Source organism: Mustela lutreola, chromosome 16 (assembly GCF_030435805.1).
Source record: "Mustela lutreola isolate mMusLut2 chromosome 16, mMusLut2.pri, whole genome shotgun sequence".
NCBI classification, from domain to species: domain Eukaryota; kingdom Metazoa; phylum Chordata; class Mammalia; order Carnivora; family Mustelidae; genus Mustela; species Mustela lutreola.
In genome coordinates, this window is record NC_081305.1 from 18442399 (window position 1) to 18470319 (window position 27921).

The 27921-nt window shown below is 39.8% G+C and overlaps 2 protein-coding genes across 3 annotated transcripts in view; one reads left to right on the forward strand and one right to left on the reverse strand.

The window, feature by feature from the left end:
* EXOC3L1 (exocyst complex component 3 like 1) overlaps positions 1-27921 on the forward strand; it is a 123198-nt gene that overhangs the window by 82583 nt on the left and 12694 nt on the right. The gene's annotated exons all lie outside the window — the stretch shown is intronic.
* Positions 1-27921, reverse strand: part of CBFB (core-binding factor subunit beta) — a 61823-nt gene that overhangs the window by 7976 nt on the left and 25926 nt on the right. The window contains exons 4-5 of one of the 2 annotated variants that reach the window (XM_059151789.1): positions 20925-21041; positions 9011-9106 (exon numbers count right to left, since the gene is read on the reverse strand). In XM_059151789.1, coding sequence (XP_059007772.1) covers positions 9011-9106; positions 20925-21041 — 213 coding nt within the window. Of the gene's footprint in view, positions 1-8979; positions 9107-20924; positions 21042-27921 lie in introns of both variants that reach the window. The other variant, XM_059151790.1, reaches the window with a different exon arrangement.

Genomic DNA, 27921 nt, shown 5'->3' on the forward strand with positions numbered 1-27921 from the left:
CCATTTCTAACAGAACCCAGAAAAATTCAAAACCCTTTACTGTTGTTAAAAACTGAACCAAAACCAAACCAACAAAGAAGACAACCAACACCAGAATACAAAATACCTTGGCAAAATATCTCTGACTTTCACAGTCTAAAGTTAGATATGCCTGCTTTTACTGCCACTCCGGATACACCGTGAGCCAAAGTGAATAGAAAGAGGAAGTGAGCCCATTTTAAGAGTCAGATACTATGCTGGCAGCAACCTGGGTAGGACCTTAGCCCTGGTTTTACAGACGAGGCTCACAAGGATAAGTAACTTTCCTAATGCCACAAGGCAACAAATAGGAAAGCCAGGATTTAAAATCAGAGCAATCTATTACAAACCTCATGGTCATTTTACTACATCAAAGGTTCTTAAGTTACATTCTGCCAGTTACTGGACTCCATGAAAACACCCCAGGGACTACAGAAGGAAATTAGAGTAAATCCCACCCCTGCTCCACTCAGAGCAGTACCCCTTTTATCCACTATATACATTGGGGTTCTCTACAAAATTTCAAATGAAGGGAAAATTTCAAATTTTAAGAAAAAACCCATATGCCAGAAGATACACATAGCAAGCTCTAGCATCTTCTAGTTACATCATTCTGTGTTAACACTGAAAACAAATTTTCATTCTTTTCTAAAGATGTAAAAGATGTACAAGACACAAAATTCAGGGGCACCTAGGTGGCTTAGTGGGTTGAACCTCTGCCTTCGGCTCAGGTCATGATCTCAGGGTCCTGGGATGGAGCCCCACATCAGGCTCTCTGCTAGACAGGGAGCCAGCTTCCCCCTAGTCTCTCTTCCTGCCTCACTGACTACTTGTAATCTTTCTCTCTGTCAAATAAATAAATAAAATCTATAAAAAACAATTCAAAAGGTCTAAAACATAAACAATGAAAAGTAATCACCCTCTCATGTGGCACCTAGATACCTGATTAGCCTCCACAGTTTTCAGTTAGTTTCCTACATTTCCTACTAAAGAGAGACAAGTATGTGCACGTACTCCTTTTTAAAAACCACCCAGAGGGTAAAGATATTATACAGAGTGTTACATAGCTCTTACATACCATTTTGCTATACACCAAAGATTTAACAGTACTTCAACAAGGTTATTAAAATACACAATGTTTCTTCATCTCACTATAGTTTTTCACTTGCCAAATTAATGATAAGCTGCTATCACCTCTGAAAGGTAAAGAAAAATATCATACTACTAAAATACATTTTTCCAGAAACTCAGAGAAAGAAAATGCTAAGTCCCTAATGATGGATTAGGTATGGAAAGCCATCCCTAAATGATGGATTAAAAGCTTTCTAAGTTTCACATATGGTAAAAGAGACACATGCTCAGGGAGTTTTAGAACTGATTTCAGTTTCAAAGACACTGGCACAAATCAAAGCCTTTAGTAACGTTAACCTTATGCATGTATTAAATGCTCGAGCACCACCACTGCAAGGTTAGCACCACGGGGCCAGAGGCCTCAGAGGTTATCCAAACAGGGGTGGGACATCCCTAAGCCACTGACCTGCCCGCATCTCACACTTCCAAGGACCATTTACTGGGTTACTGCCACCCACGAGTTACCAGTGCTCCTCGGACTTCACCTCCAGTCAGACATCAGGACCACCCACTGGAATCAGTATTATTCTTTTTGCCTCAGCTTTTTCTTTTCCAGGCAAATGGTTTCTAACCTCTCCTGGCAGGTTTTATTTTTCAACTTAATCATCTTTATGGGTGATGTGGAAATTCATTTCCCACTGCTAGGCTATATTTGTAGAGGCCTTTTGATTAGGAAACTGGTTTAAGTCTTCACTTTTCTTTCCATTCATCAGCTACTTGAAAGAGAGCAAGTCAATTAATTTTCCTTGGATTCTCAGATTCCTCAAGTATATTAAGACCATTAGAGTACACGGCATCATGTCCCCTGTATATGTTTCAGTTATGGGGGGAGGGACAATTTATGGACAATAATTTTTCCTAATGTCGTCCCCTTTTAGGAAAAAGAAGGTAAACTGTAAGAAAATAAGATTAAAAATTTCCTGTGGATTTATTTTTTTTAAAGGTTTATTCATTTATTTATTTTGAGAGAGAGAAAGCACAGTAGAGAGGGGCAGAGGGAAGGAAAGTCCCAAAAAGACTGGGCGGGGAGGCTGAAGTGGGGCTTGACCTCACAACCCTCTGAGATCACAACCTGAATTGAAATCAACAATTGGTCACTTAACTGACTGCGCCACCCAGGCGCCCCATTATGGATTTTTTTTTTTAAAAAGGAAGCAAAATACACATGCACAAAGTACCAAAAGGCATGCATACCCAAAACTCCCCTAAATGACTGCCGGTGTAGCTCTGGAGTCAGATTCCAGCCCAATTTTATAGATGGCAGTTCTCTATAAGAACTGATGTTAAATTATTGCCTCAAGGGACTACGGCATCTTAAATTATTGATGACAATCTAACCATTTTTTCTATGCTCCAGGTCATAATGCAGGGAACGTGCCCTGATACACTTTAGAGAACTAAAAGGTTGTTCTTAGCCAGGTAATTCAATTAACTGGAAACAGCACTGTGGCAGAGCTTTTAGTGCTAAAGAAGTATTTTAGAGCTACTATTTACTGTAGGCATACAATAGCCAACCACCACACTAAGTGCTTTTATAAGCATTTTCCTATCTAATTCTCACAACAATTTCTATGAGAAAATAAGCTTAAGAGAGACTGGCAAGTGATAGAGCAGGAATCTTCACTAGGTCTGACTCCAAAGCTCATTCTCTCAAATCACTGACATAAAACTCACTGGAAAACAATCTATCTGAGCAACAAATTATTTAACACCTCTGTCAACAAACTATACTTTTGTTCATACACAAATATAAACATACATACATAAGAAAAGACCTCAAATAGCCAAAGGGATATAGAAAAAGAAAGCCAAAGTTGGTGATATCACAATTCCAGACTTCAAGCTCTATAACAAAGCTTGTCATCATCAAGACAGCATGGTATTGGCACAAAAACAGACACAAAGATCAATGGAACAGAATAGGGAGCCCAGAAATAGACCCTCAACTCTATGGTCAACTAATCTTTGACAAAGCAGGAAAGAATGTCCAATGGAAAAAAGACAGCCTTTTCAATAAATGGTGTTGGGAAAATTGGACAGCCACATGCAGAAAAATGAAATTGGACCATTTCCTTACACCACACACAAAAATAGACTCAAAATGGATGAAGGATCTCAATGTGAGAAAGGAATCCAACCAAATTCTTGAGGAGAACACAGGCAGCAACCTCTTCGACCTCAGCTGCAGCAACATCTTCCTAGGAACATCACCAAATGCAAGGGAAGCAAGGGCAAAAATGAACTATTAGGATTTCATCAAGATCAACAGCTTTTGCACAGCAAAGGAAACAGTTAACAAAATCAAAAGACAACTGACAGAATGGGAGAAGATACTTGCAAATGACATATCAGATAAAGGACTAGTGTCCAAAATCTATAAAGAACTTAGCAAACTCAACACCCAAAGAACAAATAATCCAATCAAGAAATGGGCAGAGGACATGAACAGACATTTCTGCAAAGAAGACATCCAGATGGCCAACAGACACATGAAAAAATGCTCCATATCACTCGGCATCAGGGAAATACAAATCAAAACCACAATGAGATATACCACCTCACACCAGTCAGAATGGCTAAAATCAACAAGTCAGGAAATGACAGATGCTGGCGAGGATGCAGAGAAAGGGGAATCCTCCTACACTGTTGGTGGGAACGCAAGCTGGTGCAACCACTCTGGAAAACAGCATGGAGGTTCCTCAAAATGTTGAAAATAGAACTTCCCTATGACCCAGCAATTACACTACTGGGTATTTACCCTAAAGATACAAATGTAGTGATCCGAAGGGGCACGTGCACCCGAATGTTTATAGCAGCAATGTCCACAATAGCCAAACTATGGAAAGAACCTAGATGTCCATCAACAGATGAATGGATCAAGAAGATGTGGTATATATACACAATGGAATACTATGCAGCCATCAAAAGAAATGAAATCTTGCCATTTGCAACAACATGGATGGAAATAGAGCGTATCATGCTTAGCGAAATGAGTCAAGCGGAGAAAGACAACTATGATATGATCTCCCTGATATGAGGAAGTGGTGATGCAACATGGGGGCTTAAGTGGGTAGGAGAAGAATAAATGAAAGAAGATGGGATTGGGAGGGAGACAAACCATAAGTGACTCTTAATCTCACAAAACAAACTGAGGGTTGCTGGGGGGAGGGGGGTTCAGAGAAGGGGGGTGGGGTCATGGACATTGGGGAGAGTATGTGCTATGGTGAGTGCTGTGAAGTGTGTAAACCTGGCGATTCACAGACCTGTACCCCTGGGGATAAAAATATATGTTTATAAAAAATAAAAAATTAAAAAAACCATACATACATATACATTCACATACCAGAATATTTTTCTTCAAGTAGCATGATTTTAAAAAATACATATATTTTTTTATTTATGACGGAGAGAAATAGCGAGAGAGGGAACACAAGGACAGAGGAGCTGGAGAGGGAGAAGCAAACTCCTGGCCCAGCAGGGAGCCCAATGCAGGGGCTCGATCCCAGGAGGCTGGGATCATAACCTGAGCTGAAGGCAGACACCTAAGAACTGAGCCACCCAGGTGCCCCCAAGTAGCATTATTTATGAGAATAATCAAGCTAGCATTTATGATAACTCTTAGTGTCACTAATCTACAATTTTATTTAAAGCAAAATATATGCAAAAACTTAATTACTCCATTAATTATCCAAGTTATTTTTCAAATATAATGTAGCCAAAGAGCAGTTTTTATAAAACAATTCTTATATTCATTTAAAGCCACATTGGCTTGTTCCAGAAAGACTGACCAATCCTGTTCTTAGACATGACAAGACCTCTTACTACTTCAAGCCTTTGCAAACACTGTTCTTTCTGCCCATAATGCTCTCCCTCGCTTGTCCAGTAGGCAAACTCCCACTCTTCCTTCAAATTCCTGCAAGGGTATTCTCCTGTGAACTCCCCAGGCAGAGGCAGACATAAGCACTCATTCCTCGTCTACACTGTTCACTGTTCCCCTTCTGAACCTCCATTATGTACAGGTGCTGCTAAAGTAGTCTACAATGATTATGTATCTATCTTCCCTCAAGACTGACAGTTGCACAAGGACAGAAACCATCTTTCCTTCCTTCCTTCCAATTTTTAGAGAGAGAGAGAAACAAAGAGTGTGAGAGCAAGCAGGGTGTGAGGGGGTGCGAGGCAGAGGGAGAAGAAGAGAGACTCTTAAGCAAGCTCCACATCCAGCATGGAGCCCGACTCGGGGCTCGATCCTATGATCCCGAGGGTCATGACCTAGGCTGAAACCAAGAGTTGGAAGTTTTAACAGACTGAGCCACCACAGGCGCCCCTGTGCATTTTCATCTATGTATTTACCAGTCCCTACTGCAGAATCTATGACAACATAGTTGGGGTTTGTTACTTAAAACCTACCTAATACAAACTAGCAAATTACAAACATTTAAAACTTTTCCAGAGACCGGTATTATTCTACTTTGACTAACTTCTAGTCTACCCTGTAACTCTAGTTTTCAAAAAGCCAGAATAAGAACTATTTTCTGAAGATCTCCACTAGACAACTAAACACAATGCACAAAACACTGTGGTTGGGGTGCCTGGGTGGCTCAGTGGGTTAAGCCTCTGCCTTCAGTTCAGGTCATGATCTCAGGGTCCTGGGATGGAGCTCTGCATCGGGCTCTCTACTCAGGGGGGAGCCTGCTTCCCCCTCTCTGCCTGCCTCTCTGCCTGCTTATGATTTCTCTCTCTGTCAAATAAACAAATAAAATCTTTAAAAAATAAAACAAAACGCTGTGGTGGGTAATGTGAGGGTTAAAAAATCAGGGGCCCCCATCTCAGTGGGAATCTACAATAGAGGACAGACATGTTTTTAATTGTTTCAACATAATGTTCTGTAAGAACAATAGCAAAAATAAGTGCTCTGGAAACTACAAAGTGGAAGGCTAATAACAGTGAAGGAGGCTGGAAAAGGGACTGACAGAACGTTTAAGCTGGATTTTAACAAATGGGTGGAAAGGTACATTATCAGTTAGGGAACAAACAGCATTGAGCAAAAAGGCTCAGAAGTATAAAATAAATGCATATTTTATGTCTAAAAACTTCTTACTACTACAGATATAAGCTATCTGCTTATATAATGAAATGTTATTTTCCCAAGAAAATGTCATGGGAAGTCTGATCACAAAAATCAAAAAGCTTCAAAGGTAATAAATGCATTGCATAATATCCTCCTGTCTCTTCTCCTAGCTAAAAAGTACTATATTCTTGGGGTTCCATTAGTTGCTATCACCCTATTAGATTAATTCATTCACTGACAAAGGGAAATCTCAATTATTAAAAGATAATTCTATTTTCTACACTGACCACTAAGTAGCTTGATTTTTTTCATTTATTCTAAAAAATATATTGTCACATAGAGGGATACACATACACACACACACATACTCACACAAAATAACACTAATAATAGCAGATGACACCTACTCAGAGCCACATACTCAAGAAGTGCTTTCGGGGCACCTGGGTGGCTCAGTCGGTTAAGCCGCTGCCTTCGGCTCAGGTCATGATCCCAGGGTCCTGGGATCAAGCCCCGCATCGGGCTCTCTGCTCAGCAGGGAGCCTGCTTCCTCCTCTCTCTCTGCCTGCCTCTCTGCCTGCTTGTGATCTCTGTCTGTCAAATAAATAAATAAAATCTTTAAAAAAAAAAAAGAAGTGCTTTCATATATATTTGCTTATTTAATCCTTACAATGATCTTATGAGATAGGCACAATTATTAGTCTCATTTTATCAATGAGGAAACTCAGCCACAGAAAGACGAAATAAGTTGTTCAAGGTGACAAAGTGGCAAAGCCAGATTCAGATCTTGCAGGCTGGCTCTAGTGTCTGGGCTCTTCACCACTATCTCCGTACACACACACACACACACTCTTACTTTTGTGTTAATTTAGATAATAGTGTACATATAATTTTGTGAGTGGAAAAACCCACAAATTCTCTGTAACACCGATTAAAAATTTTTTTAATGTGTTAAAATACATTTAACATAAAAATTACCATCTTAACTATTTTTAAGTGCAGAGTTCAGTAGTGTTAAGTACATTTACAATGTTGTACAACCAATTTGTAGAACACTCTTTAATGCCTGGAAATCATTTTATTTAGTTCATGTACTATAATTATATTTTAATTCCATTTCTTCTGATTATCAAAGATGAATGTGTGCTTTTTCCTATTCTTATATGAAATTGATAATTAAGCTTATAAACTTGAAGAATATATTAACATTTAACAATATCCTTTTCAAACATTAGTTCTCATCTTGATTATTTTTGTTTTGTCAGAGTATACTTTTTATAAAAATTGGAGTTTTGAACAATATATAGATACTTTAAATATAAATCTTACTATATATATATATTTTTTAAAGATTTTATTTATTTGACAGAGAGAAAGAGATCACAAGCAGGCAGAGAGCGAGGGGAAAGCAGGCTCCCCGCTGAGCAGAGAGCAGGACATGGGGCTCAATCCCAGGACTCTGAGATCACGACCCAAGCCGAAGGCAGAGGCTCAACCCACTGACCCACTCAGGTGCCCCTAAATCTTACTATATTTAAACTCTGCTTAAAGCAGGGTATAATTTTTTTTTAAGATTTTTATTTATTTATTTGACAGAAAGAGACCACAAGTAGGCAGAGAGGCAGGCAGAGAGAGGAGGAAACAGGCTTCCTGCTGAGCAGAGAGCCCGATGTGGGCTCAATCCCAGGACCCCGGGATCATGACCTGAGGCGAAGGCAGAGGCTTTAACCAACTGAGCCACCCAGGCGCCCCAGGGTATAATTTTATATAGAAAAAAATCCATGTCAATTAAAAGTCTTATCAAATTTAAACACTGGGTAAGACTAAACTTCAGTGTTGAAGACTGAGGGAGGCATGGGTAATAAAACTAAAAAGACACAAGGAAGCGATCAGTATAAAAACTGAGGTAATGAGTACTTTCGAGGGGAGGGAGAAGGTCATAATTCGATGCCCACATGGAGGAGGCTGCTGGGGTAGCTGTCAAAGTTTGACTTTTTTTTAATCTGCATGGTGTTTTCAGGATGTTAGCCTTACAATAATTAAGCTACATATTTCTTTTGTGAGTATTTCTATCTCTGTACCATAAAAAAGTTAAAAGAAAAATGGTTTAGGTTGGGCACCTGGGTGGCTTAGTCAATTAAGCATCTGCCTTTGGCTCAGGTCATGATCCCAGAGTCCTGGGATCCAGCCCCACATCAGGCTCTCTGGTCAGCAGGAACCCTGCTTCTCCCTCTCCCCCTTCCCGTGCTTGTGTTCCCTCTCTTGCTGTGTCTCTGTCTGTCAAATAATAAATATAATCTTAAAAAAAAAAAAGGTTTAGGTTAATTCCCTTCTTTGAGTAGTTTGAAAATATTAAATATTGCTCTAGTAAAGAGAATACACAAATGGTCAAACATTACACTTATAAAATCAAGACATTCATAAAAAAGTAAAGTAATATTATTTTCAAAGAGTTTTAATAATGTTCTAAAAATATCTATGACAAAGTAATTTTTACAAATAAGACAAAAATGAGGAAAGATATTTGGATCAATTAAGAGAATATATACATGACAGTAAATCGTTTTTATGAGGACCAATAAATGATGAATTCATGTACAATCTTAAAATTAAAACTAAGTCTCTTTATAGCAATTACATTTAATGAACACAAAAACACAGTATAACTTTTGACAAATGAAAGACAAAATTAAATTATTTATAAAAAACATTATGCACAAACACGACAAAGAGAGCCTGAAAGGTTGGGGTAAAGTACTAACCAGTTACTGCCAGCAGCTGTGAACCTCTCACCTCCATTTCCTCCCGATGAGACCTGTCTCTGTCTTCAAATTCACGTGTCCTTCTCCGAGCCTCTTCAAAGGCCTGTTGTGCTAATGCATCCTCCTGCTGTGGGAATACATGAAAAAGGTATTTTAATTTTGATTTAGAATAAAAACTTACAATCTGACAGTGTTTGCTTCTTGGAGGAAATGAACAGTTCTTGGAGAAATGAACAGGCTTTAACCCACTGAGCCACCCAGGCACCCCTATATTCTTTAAAAAAAAAAAAAAAAAAAGATTTTAGGGGCGCCTGGGTGGCTCAGTGGGTTAAAGCCTCTGCCTTCAGCTCAGGTCATGATCCCAGAGTCCTGGGATAGAGCCCCACGTCAGGCTCTCCGCTCAGCAGGGAGCCTGCTTCCTCCTCCTCTCTCTCTGCCTGCCTCTCTGCCTACTTGTGATCTCTGTCTGTCAAATAAATAAATAAAATCTTTTAAAAAATAAAATAAAATAAAAAATAAAAAAAGATTTTATTTATTTATTTGACAGAGATTACAAGTGGGCAGAGAGGCAGGCAGAGAGAAAGAGGGAAGCAGGCTCCCTCCACCTCCCTCACCACCCCCCCACCTCTCCCACCCCTGCCCAAGCAGAGAGCCCTACATGGGGCTCAATCCCAGGACCCTGGGATCATGACCTGAGCTGAAGGCAGAGGCTTAACCCACTGAGCCACCCAGGCACCCCTGGAGCTACTTTTAAAAGAAAACTTGGGCAGCTCTTTCTGCCCACAGGTCCTGTCCCCATGCTTTAATAAAATTACCTTTTTGCAACCCCCCAAATCAATGTTTTACATCACATTTTGGTAATAGTAACTGTGTTCAATCATGCTCTTCCTTTCCTTTACCTCATCCTATTCACCAAAATAAAATCGTGTACAAGTCAGTATTTAAACCACAGAGGTATACACTTCTATAATTTGGGTTTAAGACAGGCCAGGTCCTCTAATTAGGACACAAAAGCCAGAAATATAAAAAAGAGAATATTAACAGAATTTATTATATAAATATTAGAAACTGAACAATAGAAAGTAAATACAAGTCCAGAGGATATTATCAAGAAAAAAATATAACCAGTCTAGGGCACCTGGATGGCTCAGTGGGTTAAAGCCTCTGCTTTCGGCTCAAGTCATGATCCCAGAATCCTGGGATCGAGTCCCGCATCGGGCTCTCTGCTCAGCGGGAAGCCTGCTTCCCCCCCACTCTCTCTGCCTACTTGTGATCTCTGTCTGTCAAATAAATAAATAAAATCTTATAAAACAAAAAAGATATAACAAGTCTATCCTAACCCTTTCCCAATAAATAAAGATCTACACATGAAGAAAATCCAGATACCTGAAATTCACTGCATCTAAGGGACAACCGATTTGAACTTTCTCTTTTACTCCCCTTTAGTTTCCATTCGCGGCACCACCCGTTCATTTCTGCCAGCAATCTGAGACATCTGTGGCTCTTCACTCTCCTGTCTCCATAGAGTTCATCAACCACCAAGTCCTAGCCATAAGATCTCCTAAATACTTTTGGAAACTTAACGTGTTCTTTATTTTCTACATTTTCCTAGTTCAGGCTTCTAAGATCACTTATTAAAATTACTGCAAAGGTCTCTTAACCAGTCTCTTCCTGCTTCCCTTCCGTCATCCCCAATCTACCACACAGCCGTCAGAGCATGCCTGAGGCACAATCTGACCACAACACCCCCAACTTAAAAAAAGCTCTCTCATTGTCTATAGCACAGGATGCTCAACCTTTGCAGTCCTACACTTAATACTAGGATTTTTTTTTATGGTACATTGGAAGAAACTAAAAGATAAAAATACCCCAAAGTCATCAATATTCACCTTCCTAGATTCACTGCAGCAAGGGGTGACCAGTAACTCAGTTCTAACCAATCAGACGGAAGCATAAGTCACCTAATGGGGCTTCTAAGAAAGTCATTTAAGAGACATTTCATCTTTTCTCCTTCCTATGAGCTGATACTATGCCCAGAGATACAGCAGCCATTGTGCAAACACAACGGAGATGTAATCACACAGCACAGCAGGAAGATGAGAACACCCACAACCACTGTCCTCTAAGTGTGTGCTGCACCTATCTGGAACATACCTATACCGCTTGGTATTGTGTTCTGTGTGATGCATGTTTTGTCACTATTAGTATGGTTGTTTAATACTTAAAATTGTCAATGACAAGATACTGTAACTTAAACAAAACTGAAAGGTGTAATCAAATTTCTATTCTTTGAATAGAAAGCTATTCTATAGGTTTATGACACAGGGGAAGGCATTTCATTTTTCTATGCCTCAGTAAACTCACATGTAAAATGGGCATAGTAGTAATACCTACTTTGTAAGACTGCTGTAAAGATTAAATAACATATAAAACATGCTTAAGCATATTATCGGACAACATACAATAAGTGCTATCAATTATTTTACAAGCATTTACAGGTATGTCAAATTTACACCTCTGACTAAATATCATTACACATTCCTACTGTATTCTCAGAATATACCATACGAGCTTGAGGTACCTGCAAAAGAACACTGTACCCAACTCCCAAGGACTTTCCACTGTTTAGTTATCAACTGGGACACATCTACTGATAACAGGGTACTTCTGTCCTGTGCATTCAATCACTTTTTCATTCATTCTACAAATGTTTGAGTCTTTATTATGTCCAAGTCACTGTGCTAAGGTGCCATGGATACAATGTGAGGGAACAATTGTGCTTCTTCTCACAGTCTCTGGTCTAGTAGGGCAGGAGATGATGAACAAATAATTACAAAAATCAATATATAAATGTCAAGTTTAAGTACAGTAGAGGAGTATTACATGATGAAATTAGAGCATATAACATGAAATGTGATCTAATTCCCTAAGGAAGTTATTAGCTGCTAATGTATATTCTAGCAATGGTCACATATTTTTATTTAATTACAAGAAAGGAAGTATTATTACTAATAGTTGTAGTAAAATAAGCCAAGAGAGATTTGGTAGCTCTCTGGTTTCTAACTCCAGCTTCTGTCTGAGTCCTTTCTAGCAAAAGGTGAAATGTATGTGCAGTGAACAGTCTGCACTTTAATTTTATTTATTTATTTACTTGTTTACTTATTTAAAGATTTTATTTATTTATTTGACAGAGAGAGAGATCACAACGAGGCAGAGAGGCAGGCAGAGGGGAAGGGGGAAGCAGGCTCCCTGCTGAGCAGAGAGCTGGATGTGGGGCTCAATCCCAGGACCCTGAGATCATGACCTGAGCGGAAGGCAGAGGCTTAACCCACTGAGCCACCCAGGCACCCCTGCACTTTATTTTTTATTTTTTATTTTTTTAAAGATTTTATTTATTTATTTGACAGATAGAGATCACAAGTAGGCAGAGAGGCAGGCAGAGAGAGGAGGGGAGGAAGCAGGCTCCCTGCTGAGCAGAGAGCCCGATTCGGGGCTCGATCCCAGGACCCTGAGGTTATGACCTGAGCCGAAGGCAGAGGCTTTAACCCACTGAGCCACCCAGGCGCCCCCACCCCTGCACTTTAATTTTAAAGATGATTGGCAATGACCAGTGTTATTCTTAACTAACACCTACCCCCTTCAAGGGCATCATACAGGGAAACTCCTGATAAAATGACATACTCACCCATAAAGTTTGCTCAAAATGGCTAGGGACAACTCATTCTATCTGATCTCAGATGGCAGTGGGAGCAGCTGTTGACACTCTCGTCCCCATTAGCTACTTGTTACACTATGTCTTTTTTTTTTTTTTTTTAAAGATTTTGTTTATTTATTTGACAGAGAGAAATCACAAGTAGATGGAGAGGCAGGCAGAGAGAGAGAGGGAAGCAGGCTCTCCGCTGAGCAGAGAGTCCGATGCGGGACTCGATCCCAGGACTCCGAGATCATGACCTGAGCCGAAGGCAGCGGCTTAACCCACTGAGCCACCCAGGCGCCCCAACACTATGTCTTAACCATGATCTGTCCAAAGGAGTCAGGTGAAATCATCATAAAAGATGGGTATAGTGAAATCCACATGGCAAATAAAGGCTTTGCAGTCCTGTCACACAGCATATACAGAATATTCTCAACATTCCTGCTTCTTGATTTTGTCTTCATTGTATTGCCTAAATCTCTAACTATATTCATTTTACAGTTTAGTAATATCTTTCTGCAGAAGTGAATTTAAAAACAAAGTCCAGGTTTAATGAAAAATTAAGAATCAAATTCATTCCAAGAAAGCTGATGATGAACACGTAATTTGCATAAAATAACGACATTTACTATTCTCTATGAAGACCAGAATGGTATCACTGATCACATGAAAACCAAAAGAAATAAAACTGCTGAAGAAGCATCAACATATACTTCAAAGGCGACAATTTAACACGAGCAGCTGCAACCGGTACATTTAACATCACTCTGCAAAACACAACTTCATTTAAATCAAGTGATTTAATTCACTGACAAATGACAAATGATTCAAATCACATTATCATGCACATACAAAAAGCAAAGCTGTTTATGTGCTGATTTAATTAACAAAAACCTTGCCAAGAGCAAAAGGACATCAGTTTTACATCAGTGTCATCAGGTATGTTAAATAGGAAGTCTGTTAATTCAAATAATGGTTCCATTTTTCTTTTTTTTTTTTTTTTTTTTTTTTTTTAAAGATTTTATTTATTTGATAGAGAGAAATCACAAGTAGACGGAGAGGCAGACAGAGAGAGAGAGGGGAAGCAGGCTCCCTGCTGAGCAGAGAGCCCGATGCGGGACTCGACCCCAGGACCCTGAGATCATGACCTGAGCCGAAGGCAGCGGCTTAACCCACTGAGCCACCCAGGTGCCCCAGGTTCCATTTTTCTAACTTGATCATAGAACCAAAATTAAATTTTGGTGTGTGTATGTATATATGTATTTATATTTATTTGAGAAAGAGATCACAAGTAGGCAGAGAGGCAGGCAGAAAGAGAGACGGGGAAGCAGGCTCCCTGCCAAGCAGAGACCCCAATGCGGGGCTCAGATCCCAGGACCCAGAGATCACGACCTGAGCTGAAGGCAGAAGCTTAACCCACTGAGCCACCCAGGCGCCACCCCCCCATTAAGCTTTGTAAAGTTCACTACATTAAAGGTGTAATATCTTTTTTTTTTTTTAGGGTTTTATTTTTAAGTACTCTCTACACCAAACATGGGGTCTGAACTCACAATCCCCAAATCAACAGTTGGTGCTACACTGACAGAGCCAGCCAGGCCCCTGAAACATCTTTTTTTCTGACTGCCAAAGCAAATTAATTTAAAAAGTACAACAGGGAAGATAAAACTATTCGCTCTTATATTGATAATACAATTGCTGGTGGAGCACACACTGTATAAAGAGTAACATTCCTAGGATGCCTGGGTGGCTCAGTTTACTGTCTGACTCTTTTTTTTTTTTTAAGATTTTTATTTATTTATTTGACCGACAAAGATCACAAATAGGCAGAGAGGGAGGCAGAGAAAGAGAGAAGCAGGCTCCAATGCAGGACTCAATCCCAGTACCCTGGGATCATGACCTGAGCTGAAGGCAGAGGCTTAACCCACTGAGCCACCCAGGCGCCTGTGTCTGACTCTCGATTTCAGCTTAAGTCATGATCTCAGGGTTGTGAGATCCAGCCCTAAGTCCAGTCCCGAGGTAGGCATGGAGCCTGCTTACAATTCTCTCTCCCTCTGCCCTTCTCTCTCTTAAAAAAAGAACAAAGAAAAGAAAAAAAGTAATATTCTCAGTAAATTTTTAAAAACAAAAAAACAGAGGGGCTTCTGGGTAGCTCAGTCGGTTGAGTATCTGGCTCTTGGTTTTGGCTCAAGGTCATGATCTCCCAGTTGTGGGATCTGAATTGAGCCCACCTTGCGCTCTGTGCTCAGCAGGGAGTATGGGATTCTCTTTCTCTTCCTCTGCCCCCTTCCCCATCCTCATGCACATGGTCAATCTCTCTCTCAAATAAATAAATAAATAACTTTTTAAAAAACTATGAAATAGAAATTTACTAGGAACAAGATGTAGCATATGTATTTCATAACTATATCCAAAGAAGATAGTCTGCCAATCATTTAGAAGTCATAGTTGTATAAATTAGAAATTTGTGTATCTACAAAGTAACAGAACTGTAGAATTGATAAAACTGATGTTGAATATAAAAAACTCATCAGAACCGTAAACCCACTTCTTGGATTTTAGAAAATTTGAGCCTTCTTTGAGCAATGGCTCTGAAATCAACACAGGTCCTTCACTGGCACTGACCTTTTTATGGTAAATGAGTATTCAGTTACACCTCGTTCAAAATTTGCTGGAAATCTCTGATGAAAGTATCCAATGGTGAAGTGTCAAAAATTTGATTTTTAAGCTTTTAGAGAGTTACAATTATTGAAAACCAAAAGCATAAAGACAACCCTGAATTTTATCCCTACAAATTAGAGAAAATAAATTGAATGATGAAAATATAATCAATAAACATGATTTAATTATTTCTACAATTATACTCAGAATTATATTCATTAGTGGTAAACTTTTAAGACATTTTATTATTGTCATACATTATATTTTCAAAAGAGTATACTTATATTAAGGCTTTCCTGTCTAATATGGTAGCAACTGGCCATATGTGACTACCGCACACTTGAAATGTAGCTAATTTGTGGGCGCCTGCATGGTTCAGTTGGTTGAGCATCCTACTGTTGGTTTCGGCTCAGGTCATGATCTAGGGTCATGAGATCAAGCCCCACATTGGCATCTTCACTCAGCAGAGAGTCTCCTTGAGGATTCTCTCCCTCTGACCCTCTTCCCCTGTTTGCACTCTCTCTCTCAAATAAATAAATCGAAAAAAAAAAAAAAGGGAACGTAGCTAGCCTGAGTCTGTACATGGAAAATACACAGTGGATTTCAAGTATTTGTTACAAAGAAACAAATGTGAAACATCTCAGTAAATTTTTATATTAATTTTATGTTCAAGTATGATATTTTGGATATACTGGGTTAAACAAAATATAATATAAAAATTAAATACAATTGCTTCTTTTTATTTTTTTAATGTGGCTTCTAGAAAAACTTCAATTATATTATGTGGTTCACATCTGAATTCTACTGGGCAGCACTGTCCTAAATTACAGTCTGATGAATTTCCACAAACTGAACTTTCCATGTAACTAGAATCCATAGGAAGAAACAGAACAGTAATAGCATCTCACAAGTCTCTTTCTGCTCCATTCCACTATGTAGCCTCCTCTCTCAGGGATAAGCCATTATCCTTATTTCTAAAAACTTTTCAGTTTTGCCCATTTCTGTACTTTCAGATGAATGGATTCATGCAGCATGTCCTTTTTGGATATACTCAATATATTTGTAAAATCCATCCATATTGGTGTGCTAGTTGTAGTTTTTCATTATCATTGCATTTCTTTGCAAATGAGCCATTTATTCATTCCACTGTTAACTGGCACTTGAGCAGTTTGCAGTTTCTATTCCTAGTGCTGCTACAAGTCCAGTACATATCTCTTAATGAATTTTGTATTCAATTCCTTTGCACACCATGACTTAGACTAGAACTGCTGGATCATAGGTATATGTAATTTGCAGTTTTAGTATGTATTGCCAGTTTTCCAATTGTTATGTCAATTTGACATAACCAACACACCACCTATTGTTCCATATCCTTGCCAACATTAGTCAAAAGTACTCTGAATAAAGGCAAAAAGAGGGGCACCTGGGTGGCTCAGTGGTTTAAGCCTCTGCCTTCAGCTCAGGTCATGGTCTCAGGATCCTGGGATTAAGCCCCCATCAGGCTCTCTGTTCGGCGGGGAGCCTGCTTCCCCCCCTCTCTCTGCCTGCCTCTCTGCCTACTTGTGATCTCTCTGTCAAATAAATAAATAAAATCTTAAAAAAAAAAAAGGCAAAAAGACAATACTGGTGAAAATACTTCAGCTGAAATACTCACGAACTTTAATTAAAATGGAATTGCGACCATATTGTTTATCTCTTAGCTTACCAGGTACCAGATACCTCAGTATCTGTTAAAGAATACTGTCCTCATACAGCAGACAGAGAAAACGAACAAGCTCTCTTGTGTATCTCTTCTTATCAGGACACTAATCCTACCATATCCGGGCCCCACTCTTATGACCCTCATTTGACCTTAGCTACTCCCCATAAAGGTCCTATCTCCAAATACAGTCACATTGGGGGTTGAGGCTTTAACATATGAATTTTGGGGGAACACAAATATTCAGTCCATAACAGATGTAAGCAGTGGGGTTAGGATTCATAATTGTATGACAATGAAGCCCCCATTCCTAACTTGTACATATCTGACAGATGATTTTGGGATAGGGAAGGTATTACAGAAGTGCTCACTGCTGATTCAATGTTTGGAGTCTCCTGCTTTAAAATCTTTACATTGTGTAAGACCTGTAATTGTATTAGTTTATAATCACAACAGATGGTACTAACTTTGTAATGACAAAGCTCAGGTTATAGACTGGGGAAACAAGATTTGGAAAATTCTAAGTATGGAAGATATGGTGGATTAAACTTAAAACGTTATCATTTTCACAAAATACTCGTTTTAGAAATTAAGTCTGAAATTTTACCTTATATAAATGTAATCTACTGTATCACTTCTTACAGAAAAAGCCTTCTAAATTGAGGATTATTTACTATTTTTCTGAAAGAGTTGGTAATTCCTTATCTCTGTAGAAGTCAAGAAAGCAGGGATTCTTCCTTCCTTTCTTTTTTTTTATATTGGGTGCCTAGGTGGCTCAAGTGGGTTAAGGTCTCTGCCTTTGGCTCAGGTCATGATCTCAGGGTCCTAGGATCAAGCCCCACATCGGGCTCTAGCCCCACATCAGGATCTCTGCTCAGCAGGGAGCCTGCTTCCCCCTCTCTCTCTGCCTGCCTCTCTGCCTGCTTGTGATCTCTCTCTGTCAAATAAATAAAATCTTAAAAAAAAAAAAAAAGAAATGAGTATTTTCAAACAATTTGGACATTTTCACCAGTTATTATTTCTCTCTCTCTCTCTCTCTCTTTTTTTTTTTTTAAGATTATTTATTTATTTGTCAGAGAGAGCAGAAGCACAGAGAGCTGCAAGCAGAACAGGCAGAGCAAGAAGCAGGCTCCCTGCTGAGCAAGGAGCCCGATGTGGGACTCAATCCCAGGACCCTGGGATCATGACCTGAGCTGAAGGCAGATGCTTAACCAACTGAGCCACCCAGGTAACCCACACCAGTTATTATTTCTTAAACTGCCTCCTCCTTCTCCTTCTGGAACTTACGTCACATGTACATTTTGGTAGGCACACTGCTATTCCATAGTATCTGAGACTCTTTGCTTTTCTTTTTGTTCTTCCGACACTGGATAATTTCCATTAATCTATGTTCAAATTCACTACTTTTTTCTTCTGCCAGCTCAAATCTGCTGTTGAGTGATCTCTCTATTGATATTCTCCATTTGGTAAGTCATTGCCATCATAATTCTCCTTTAACTATTTAAAGGAAGAATTTTCCTGTAATTCTTTGAACTGATAAATAATTGCTTTTAGGGCTTTGTCACTAAGAACAAACAACTGGGGTCCCTCAAAGGTAGCTTTTTTTTTTTTTAAGTTTATTTATTTATCTGACAGAGAGAGCATAAGCAGGGGGAGCAGCAGGCACAATGAGAGGGAGAAGCAGACTCCTTGCTGAGCAGAGAGACCAGTGAAGAGCTCAAAGGACTCTAGGATCATGCATGACCTGAGCTGAAGGCAACCACTTAACCAACTGAGCCACCCAGGTCCCCTGAAAATGGAACATTTTAGATAATATGCTATAGCAATTCTGAATTCTGACTCCTAACTCCACTGTGTTGTTGCTATTTTTATCTGTTTAGTGAGTTACCTGACCTTTTTTTTTTTTTTTTTTTAAACCTGGTCTAATCCTGTAGAATTTGTTTCCCCAGTAATGTTTAGCCTCTGGTGTCATTGCTTAGTTTTGTTTTGTTTTGTTTTCTTCTTAGGCCTAACTTCCTAGGGGGTTGCCCTGGGTTAGCCTAACTTAATGATCAGGCAATGACTGTTCAGGGGTTTTGCTTAAACACCTTGAGCCAACAGGCTTCTGTCTTTTGTCACTGGATCTGTGTGCAGCTTCAATACTTCCAAAGTGCAGGGAGTTCATCACTCTACATGCCCTATGTATACTAGTAGCTTGCAAGGGTCCACTTGGTTCTGTCCTGAATGGGTGCTGCCTCACACATGCACATAGTCTTCTGAATCATGAGAAGTATGTGTGATTTTATTAGGGCCCACGTTAGTGGCCCATTTCCCTAGATCTCTCTGATAAATTTCTGGCTAGTCTGCCATTTGGATGCTTCCCACAACATCTGCCTTCTTAGAAGGTTTGCCAGAAACCTCTATTGTTGTTGTTGTTGTTTTTTTTTAAAGATTTATTTATTTATTTGATAGACAGAAATCACAAGGAGGCAGAGAGGCAGGCAGAGAGAGGAGGAAGCAGGCTCCCTGCCGAGCAGAGAGCCCGATGCGGGACTCGATCCCAGGACCCTGGGATCACGACCTGAGCCGAAGGCAGAGGCCTTAACCCACTGAGCCACCCAGGCATCCCAAGTTGTTGTTGTTGTTTTTTAATTTATTTATTTGACAGACAGAGATCACAAGTATGCAGAAAGGCAGGCAGAGAGGAGGAAGCAGGCTCCCTGCTGAGCAGAGACACACACACACACACACCCCCCCCCGCCCAATGCAGGGCTCGATCCCAGGACCCCAAGATCATGATCCGAGCCAAAGGCAGAGGCCTCAACCCACTAAGCCACCCAGGTGCCCCTCTATTGTTTTTGATACCATCCCTGGGCATGGATTTTTTTCAAACACTGCTCTAAATAAAGTCAGCTCCTTCTGATAGGACAGCAGAGCTGCCAGTCTTCATGGATTGCCCTGCCTTCCTTGCCTGAGAGACCACAGAGATAAGGGAAGGGATGGAAGCGCTCACTACTGACTAAAACACCACAGACTGTGGCGCCTGGGTGGCTCAGTGGGTTAAAGCCTCTCTGCCTTCAGCTCAGGTCATGATCCCAGGATCCTGGGATCGAGCCCTGCATCAGACTCTCTGCTCCACAGGGCGCCTGCTTCTCCCTACTCCCCGCACCCACCTGCCTCTCTGCCTACTTGTGATCTCTCTCTGTCAAATTACTGAAATTCAATAGCTTTGTTTGAATAAATACTTCTCAATGTATGGCCTTTGGTTAATTTCCAGAGACCTTAATTTTTTTTTTCTTAAACAATTTTGTCCACTTTAATCACTGCTTTTTGGGGAGATGATTTGCCAAACTCCTTCCTGAGCCACTCCAGAAATTTTGTATTTTATTTTGAACTGTTTTTTCCCCCTGATAATGTTCTAAAGGTCAAGAACAAATATGAGGGCGCCTGGGTGGCTCAGTGGGTAAAGCCGCTGCCTTCGGCTCAGGTCATGATCTCAGGGTCCTGGGATCGAGTCCCGCATCGGGCTCTCTGCTCAGCAGGGAGCCTGCTTCCTCCTCTCTCTGCCTGCCTCTCTGCTTACTTGTGATTTCTCTCTGTCAAATAAATAAATAAAATCTTAAAAAAAAAAAAAAAAAAAAAGAACAAATATGAAACAGAACCATGTACTGGACTTGGAAGTGCCCCACTGAGCAGATAGGAATAATCCAATGAAATTTAGAACCAATGAAGGAAAAACTTCCCCAAACTAGAACCAAAATGGGTCTCAACATCGATCTTCAGAATTCTTCAATACCACCTGAACATGACTTTTTATACTTACTGTTAAAGATGGGGTAAAACAGATACACAGATGAAGGCAAGATTAGTGGTACAGAAAGGGACCGTGCTCAGTGGAGCCTGACGTCACCCTACCTGGGCTCGCTCCTCATCAAACTCCAAGCAGCCCATACCATCCAGTCTCTGGAGGTCAATCCAGCCTTTCCAGATAACACAGACTCCATTCAGAATCATGGGAGCCTTCAAATACACCTAAGACACAGAAAAAAAGGACGAAAACCAATGATAAGCCATCACACACATAAGAAATGAAGTATAAGCTTACTAAGGAAACCTGTGGTTTTCTTAGGGGAAAAAAATGAATACAATTATAAAGTAAAGAATTGTAGGAGCACGTGGGTGGCTCAGTCAGTTGAGCGTCCAACTCTTGGTTCTGGCTCAGGTCATGATTTCAGTTGTGGGATTGAGCAGTACATCAGGCTCCAGGCTCAGCAGAGAATCTGCATAGGATTCTCTCTCTCCCCCTCGGCCCCTCCCTCTCACTTGCTCATGCTCTCTTTCTCTAAAATAAATAAATCTTTAAAAAAAGGACTTTATTTCATATCACAATTCTTTCAAATTAGTTTTTTTTTAAAAGATTTTATTTATTTATCAGAGAGAGAGAGGGGGAGAGAGCGAGCACAGGCAGACAGAATGACAGGCAGAGGCAGAGGGAGAAGCAGGCTCCCCCCCCCCCCCCCCCCCCGAGCAAGGAGCCTGATGTGGGACTCGATCCCAGCACGCTGGGATCATGACCCGAGCCGAAGGCAGCTGCTTAACCAACTGAGCCACCCAGGCGTCCCTCAAATTGGTTTTTTTTTAAAGATTTTATTTATTTCTTTATTTGAGAGAGTGAGAGAGAGACAGAGAGAGCATAAGCTGGGGGGAAGGCAGAGGGACAAGCAGACTCCCCAGTGGGCAGGGAGCCTGCCATGGAACTTGATCCCAGGACCCTAAGATCATGACCTGAGCTGAAGGTAGATACTTAACCAACTAAGCCATCTAGATGCCCCTCAAATTAGCTCAAAAAAAAAAAAAAAAGTTATGCAGATTTTGTAAAAAGTATAGTAAAATGATACTTGAAGTAGGTTCTTCCAGCTGAAGCTAGGACAATCAGGTACTTTGCCTTGATTTTTGAACCTTGGGTAAAAAGCTATAAAGATGGAAAACTGGAATTCACCAGCCCCTAAAGAAAGCACACACAGTTTCCCTCTACTTTGGATCCCCCCTTTGGATCAGGATCAGGTTCCTCGTAGTTGCCTTCAGTTTTATAAGCTCCATCATAGCTTCCCATGAAGTAATGCTGCTTTCTTCTTTTTCTTTTCTTCAGTTGGCCAGAGTTGATTTCTACTGCTTTTAACCAAAGAAACATAAGTGATACAACATTTGTCAAATAAATATAAATAATTCTAAAGCAAAAGTCACCTTAGGTATAATTCCTAATTCCAGACCAGTTTCATTTTCAATTGCCAAATTCCCATAGTGCCTGAAAATATAACTGTTCTCATGAGCCATTAAGGATCCATCAAGGAAGGAAAGGTGCGAGTGCTATCACAGGATGAAAGTTTTATTATGATACAGTAAGAAATATAAGAAATTTATTACAATTCCTACAGTCCCCACTTTCCTAATACTACATTATCCTAATAGTAATTTTAGAAAAAAAAGGTCTTCTCAAAAAAAAAAAAAAAAAAAAAAAAAAAAGGTCTTCTCGACCTCATTTAACATGGACTTCAGGATAAAAACCAACACAGAGGGGCACCTGCGTGGTTCAATGGGTTAATAAGCCTCTGCCTTTGGCTCAGGTCATGATCCCAGGGTCCTGGGATCAAGCTCCGAACTGGGCTCTCTGCTCAGCGGGGAGCCTGCTTCCTCCTCTCTCTCTGCCAGCCTCTCTGCCTACTTGTGATTTGTCTGTCAAATAAATAAATAAAATATTTTTAAAAAACTAGCACAGATTCTTATCATTTAAATGCAGAGAAAGCAGGACTTCCATGATTTTTCAAAACTTCAGGTTATCAACTGTATCTTTATGAATAAAGTTCTTCATTTGTCTGTATCAAATATATTTTATTTCGATAATCCAAGAGCTTCTGTGAGCTAAAATTAGCATTATTTATTACTGTAATTATATAAAATTGGTTAAGACAGTCTTCATTCTTAGGAAAAAGCTGGAAGCATCACCTTTTTCTTTATTCAATTCAGCAGTTTCTTCAACAATCTTGGGGCATTCTTGTTTTTCGAGAGGTTTAATAAGAATAACTGACTGTCCATAACTATAAATATGCTCAAAGACGACAACTGAGACACCTGTAAAATCAAACCTACAAGATTTACGCCATCTTAGTATACATTTTTGTCGTTCCCCTCTACTACTAGACACAGCTTTTTTTCTTGGTTAAAGGCTCCAGGCTGAACTAATTTCTATTTATAATGGGAAAAAAGCCCAAAACATAAGGTTCCATTTCTCCTCCCATTTGGACCAAGGGAAACAGTCTACAGTTACAGCTGAAACCGTTTAACCACACATTTCCTTCTGTTCTGATAAGTGCTCATTTTCTTCCACATTGTGAATTTAAAACTCCACTAATACGTACCTCATCAAACAAGTGACTAAGACAATCTCATTTTCAACACCTCACAAAACCTAAAAACAATATCCCTTCTCACCATCTATCAATCTAAGTCCATTTAACACATCTTGTAATCAAGATCTCCACCTACTCTTTCTAGCAGGGATACGGTGCCATACAGTGAAGGTTTAACATTTCACCTACCAAGTACTTCATTAGTTTAAATTCTCACACTAATCATGAAGAGAGTTCTTCTATTTACCTTCATAATCAGATTCTATGTTCTTCATCAGGGATTTATATCATTTAGGGTCAATTATTCCATAATCCAGTTTATTCATATTAATTCTATAGTCAAAAATATTTTCCTTATGAAATTACTGAATTTTTTTAAAGCCCATTTATTACTTCTTTATAAAAGTTCCCTCATGACAAAGAAAGCCACTAATCTGGTTTTTTTTTTTTTTTAAAGATTTTATTTATTTATTTGACAGAGAAAGAGATAGGGAGGGAGACAGAAAGTGCACAAGCAAAGGGAGTGACACGCAGAGAGAGAGGAAGAAGCAGGATCCCTACCAAGCAGGGAGCCCGACGTGGGGCTCAGTCTCAGGACCCTGGGATCATGACCTGAGCCGAAGGCAGGTGCTTAACTGACTGAGGCACCCAGGCAGGCACTGCAACCACTTATCTGTTTTGGGAAATTCCTAAATGGATTCAAAAAGTAATTAAAATTCTTAGTCAAGGCTTATGCCTGGAATCATATGTAAAATACTATTTAGATGATCCTGGTGGTTTATTTAGATGTTCACCTTCAAATAAATAGTTTTATACGTAGATCTTCAAATGTTTGGCGCTTTCATACATTCATGAATACCCACCCTCAAAGTATGAAGAAAATAAAATTCTGTCTCGTAACAGTTTGCCATTTTGTAATTTCATAATACCATTTAAACATTAAAGTACCTTCACTGAAAATAATGATGACTTATCCAACAGTGAAAAGAAAATATATTACTAGAATGTGCCCTCAGGATTAAACCCACTGCCCTGGAATAATTAAACATTTAATGCAAAATGTAGTCCATAAAGTCTTTAAAGGCATTACACAGATTCAGCTAATCACACACAAAAACAACACAATAGCCTGCTTATCTTTCCAAAAGAAAAGTGTCAGAGAATGTGAGACTTCACACAAAGTGAAAAGTGAATACAGTACCACATTCTGTGTTTTCTTGGGGAAATAAGGTAATAGTATTACATAATTTTTAATCACATCAAGCTCTTATTATCAGTAAGCATGAGGTTCTATTCTGTCCAAATGATACATAATAGCACCTTATTCTCACATTCTGTAGCCCTAAGTACCTCATCACTGTGGCAGCAGAGCTTCAGCAAGAACACGTATATACTGCCAACTGGGGCATTATCTACACACTGGGATACGATTTAGATATGAAAAGTAATAAATAGGAGTGCCTGGGTGGCTCAGGCGTTGGGCATCTGCCTTTAGCTCAGGTCGTGATCCCAGGGTCCCAGAATCGAGCTCCACATCGGGCTCCCTGCTTGGCAGGAAGCCTGCTTCTCTCTCTCCCACTCCCCCTGCTTGTGTTCCCTCTCTCAGTGTGTCTCTCTCTGCCAAATAAATGAATAAAAATCTTAAAAAAGGAAAAAGGAATAAATACTGATACACGGTACATGGATGAATCTTGAAAACATCATGTTAACTGAAAAGAAACCAGAAAAAGGCCACATACTACAGGATTCCATTTATTTGAAATGTCCAGAACAGGCAAATACAGAGAGAAAAAGAAAGGAGAGTAGTCACTGCCAAGGGCTGGGGGCAAGGGGGCAATGAGTGACTGCTAATGGTACAGGATTTCTTTTGGGGGTGATGAAAATGTTTTGGAATTCAGGAGTGGTAATGGTTGCACAACTCTTGTGAATATACTAAAAATCCCAGAATTGTACACTCTAAAAACATAAATTTTATGGTATATGAATTTCACCTCAATAAACTTATTACAGGTGATAGGTGTTACATAGGTGATATCTATAAGATAAAGAAATCAATTTTTTAAAAAAGATTATTTATTTATTAGAGAGAGAGATCACAAGTAGGCAGAGAGGCAGGCAGAGAGGTGGGGGGAAGCAGGCTCCCTGCTGAGCAGAAAGCCCGATGCAGGACACGATCCTAGGACCCTGGGATCATGACCTGAGCCGAAGGCAGAGGCTTAACCCACTGAGCCACCCAGGCACCCCTAGAAATCAATTTTTGAGTAGGCAGTTGCATGTGGGATTCTAGCACTCTGAGAAGATATGGCCTGATGATGCAAATCTGGCAGCCACCAATAATACAGTGGTATTTAAATCCAAGAGAGAAGAAGAGATTCCCCCTGAGCAGTAAGTAGAAGGAGAAAGGAAGAGGGCCCAGGAAGAACTGTAAGGAAATCAACTTTTGTATGCTGGGTAGAAGAAAAGAACCCAGGAAAGCCAGCCAGCTATGAAATATCAGTGAGTAGAGAGAAAAACATTAAGGAACCTAGTGGCTAAAGGTTAAGTTATAGGCTCCCAAGAAAAAACTTCCCCTTGCACTGGATTCATCAGATATCTAAGTATTGTGTTACAGGATCTTACGTCACTCTTAACTTTTAGCAATGCTTTTATTTAAGGTAGGAGTTAACTGGAGTTCAAAGAACCTAAGAGATTTTGGGTTTATGGCTAAGTTCCAAAAAGACTAGAAACATCTTGAAATTCTATGTAAAAATGTATGTGTTTGAGCCCATGTGCATTTTTCTACAGAAGTTCACTATTTTCATCAGATTCTCAAAAGGGGGTACAAAGCAAAAACGATTCAATCGTGACAGTAAAAACTTCATTCTTCTTTTTCCCTCAGAGGCAGCAAGATCTTTGTAGCACAGAGCCTGCGAGATGATAAATTCCCTTCATTTAGTAAATGGACCAAATTTCCTAAGTAGGTAAAAATTTGTTAACCTGTGTTTTGAAATGTAAATGTCAGAGAAAGGGTATGAGAACCCAGCCTTCTCATTTATCGACGTGCACTAAAGAGTTCTATCTCTGAGAGTCTGGAGTCTACTTATTCTGAGAATATCTAAATTTGGAATAAGAGTGGCATCCTCAAGGGGCGCCTGGGTGGCTCACTCAGTTAAGCCTCTGCCTTCAGCTCAAGTCATGATCTCAGGGTCCTGGGATAGAGCCCCACATCCGGCTCCCCGCTTAGTGGGAAGCATACTTCTCCCTCTCCCACTCCCTCTGCTTGTGTTCCTTTTCTCTCTGTCAAATAAATAAATAAATTAAAATCTTTAAAAAAAAAAAAAAAGGGAAGTGGCACCCTCGATTGCCCTTTCTTCTACAATACTATATATTTATAGAAGTTTAGTGTTTCTAGCACCTACGTAGCTGTGCTGATAACAGAAATTGAGGCTACAACGGAACAGCAGAAAGGGCTACCTTTTCTAGGTGACTTTAAAGAAAATAATTTTAAGATAATTAAAATACAAAAACATTTGCAAACAACATTCCCATGCACAGGAGTGCTAAGCCATAAAATCAATAGACAGAAACTAAGTATCAAAGCTCTTAACAAAAACCGAAACAGATACTTCACCCTCAAAAACCCATTTTGATTGGAAAGAATATTTCACTTCTCTGTAGTAAATTGCTAGAGTTTAAACACTTGTGACTCTTATCTAGAAATTGAGATATTAGAGAAAATAGTTGAGGGAATAACCAGCCTCTTAAGTCCTCAGTAAATATTTGAATAATGATTAATAGAAGAGGAGAAAGGGCGGGGGGGTTTAGAAATGGTTTCTTGTAGCTTCCCTATAATCTCAATTTGAAAAGATCCACCTTATTTAACAAACGTTTACTACCTATCGTTTTGTATAAGTTATTATCATCCAGGGTAGTGGGACTATACCAGGAATTTTAAAGAGGTGTACATCCTACCACCCAAAAGATTCCTACATCAGTTAACAGTCTTTAATAAGGAAGAGCTGAATACACAAAAAGAGAATTGTAAGAATTAAAATCAAATTCACCCCTTACATATAAGTAGGATTCATTTAACTTTGAAGGTTAATGGAATATATCAACGATAGTAAAATTTTAAGAAATCTGAATCCATCAGCTTTCCAACATTCTTTTAAAGACTGCAGTTCAGGGGCGCCTGGGTGGCTCAGTGGGTTAAGCCGCTGCCTTCGGCTCAGGTCATGATCCCAGGGTCCTGGGATCGAGCCCCGCATCGGGCTCTCTGCTCAGCCAGGAGCCTGCTTCCTCCTCTCTCTCTCTGCCTGCTTGTGATCTCTCTCTGTCAAACAAATAAATAAAATCTTAAAAAAAAAAAAAAAAAAAAAAAAAAGACTGCAGTTCAGGGGTGCCTGGGTGGCTCAGTGGGTTAAGCCGCTGCCTTCGGCTCAGGTCATGATCTCAGGGTCCTGGGATAGAGTCCCACATCGGGCTCTCTGCTCAGCAGGGGGCCTGCTTCCCTTCCTCTCTCTCTG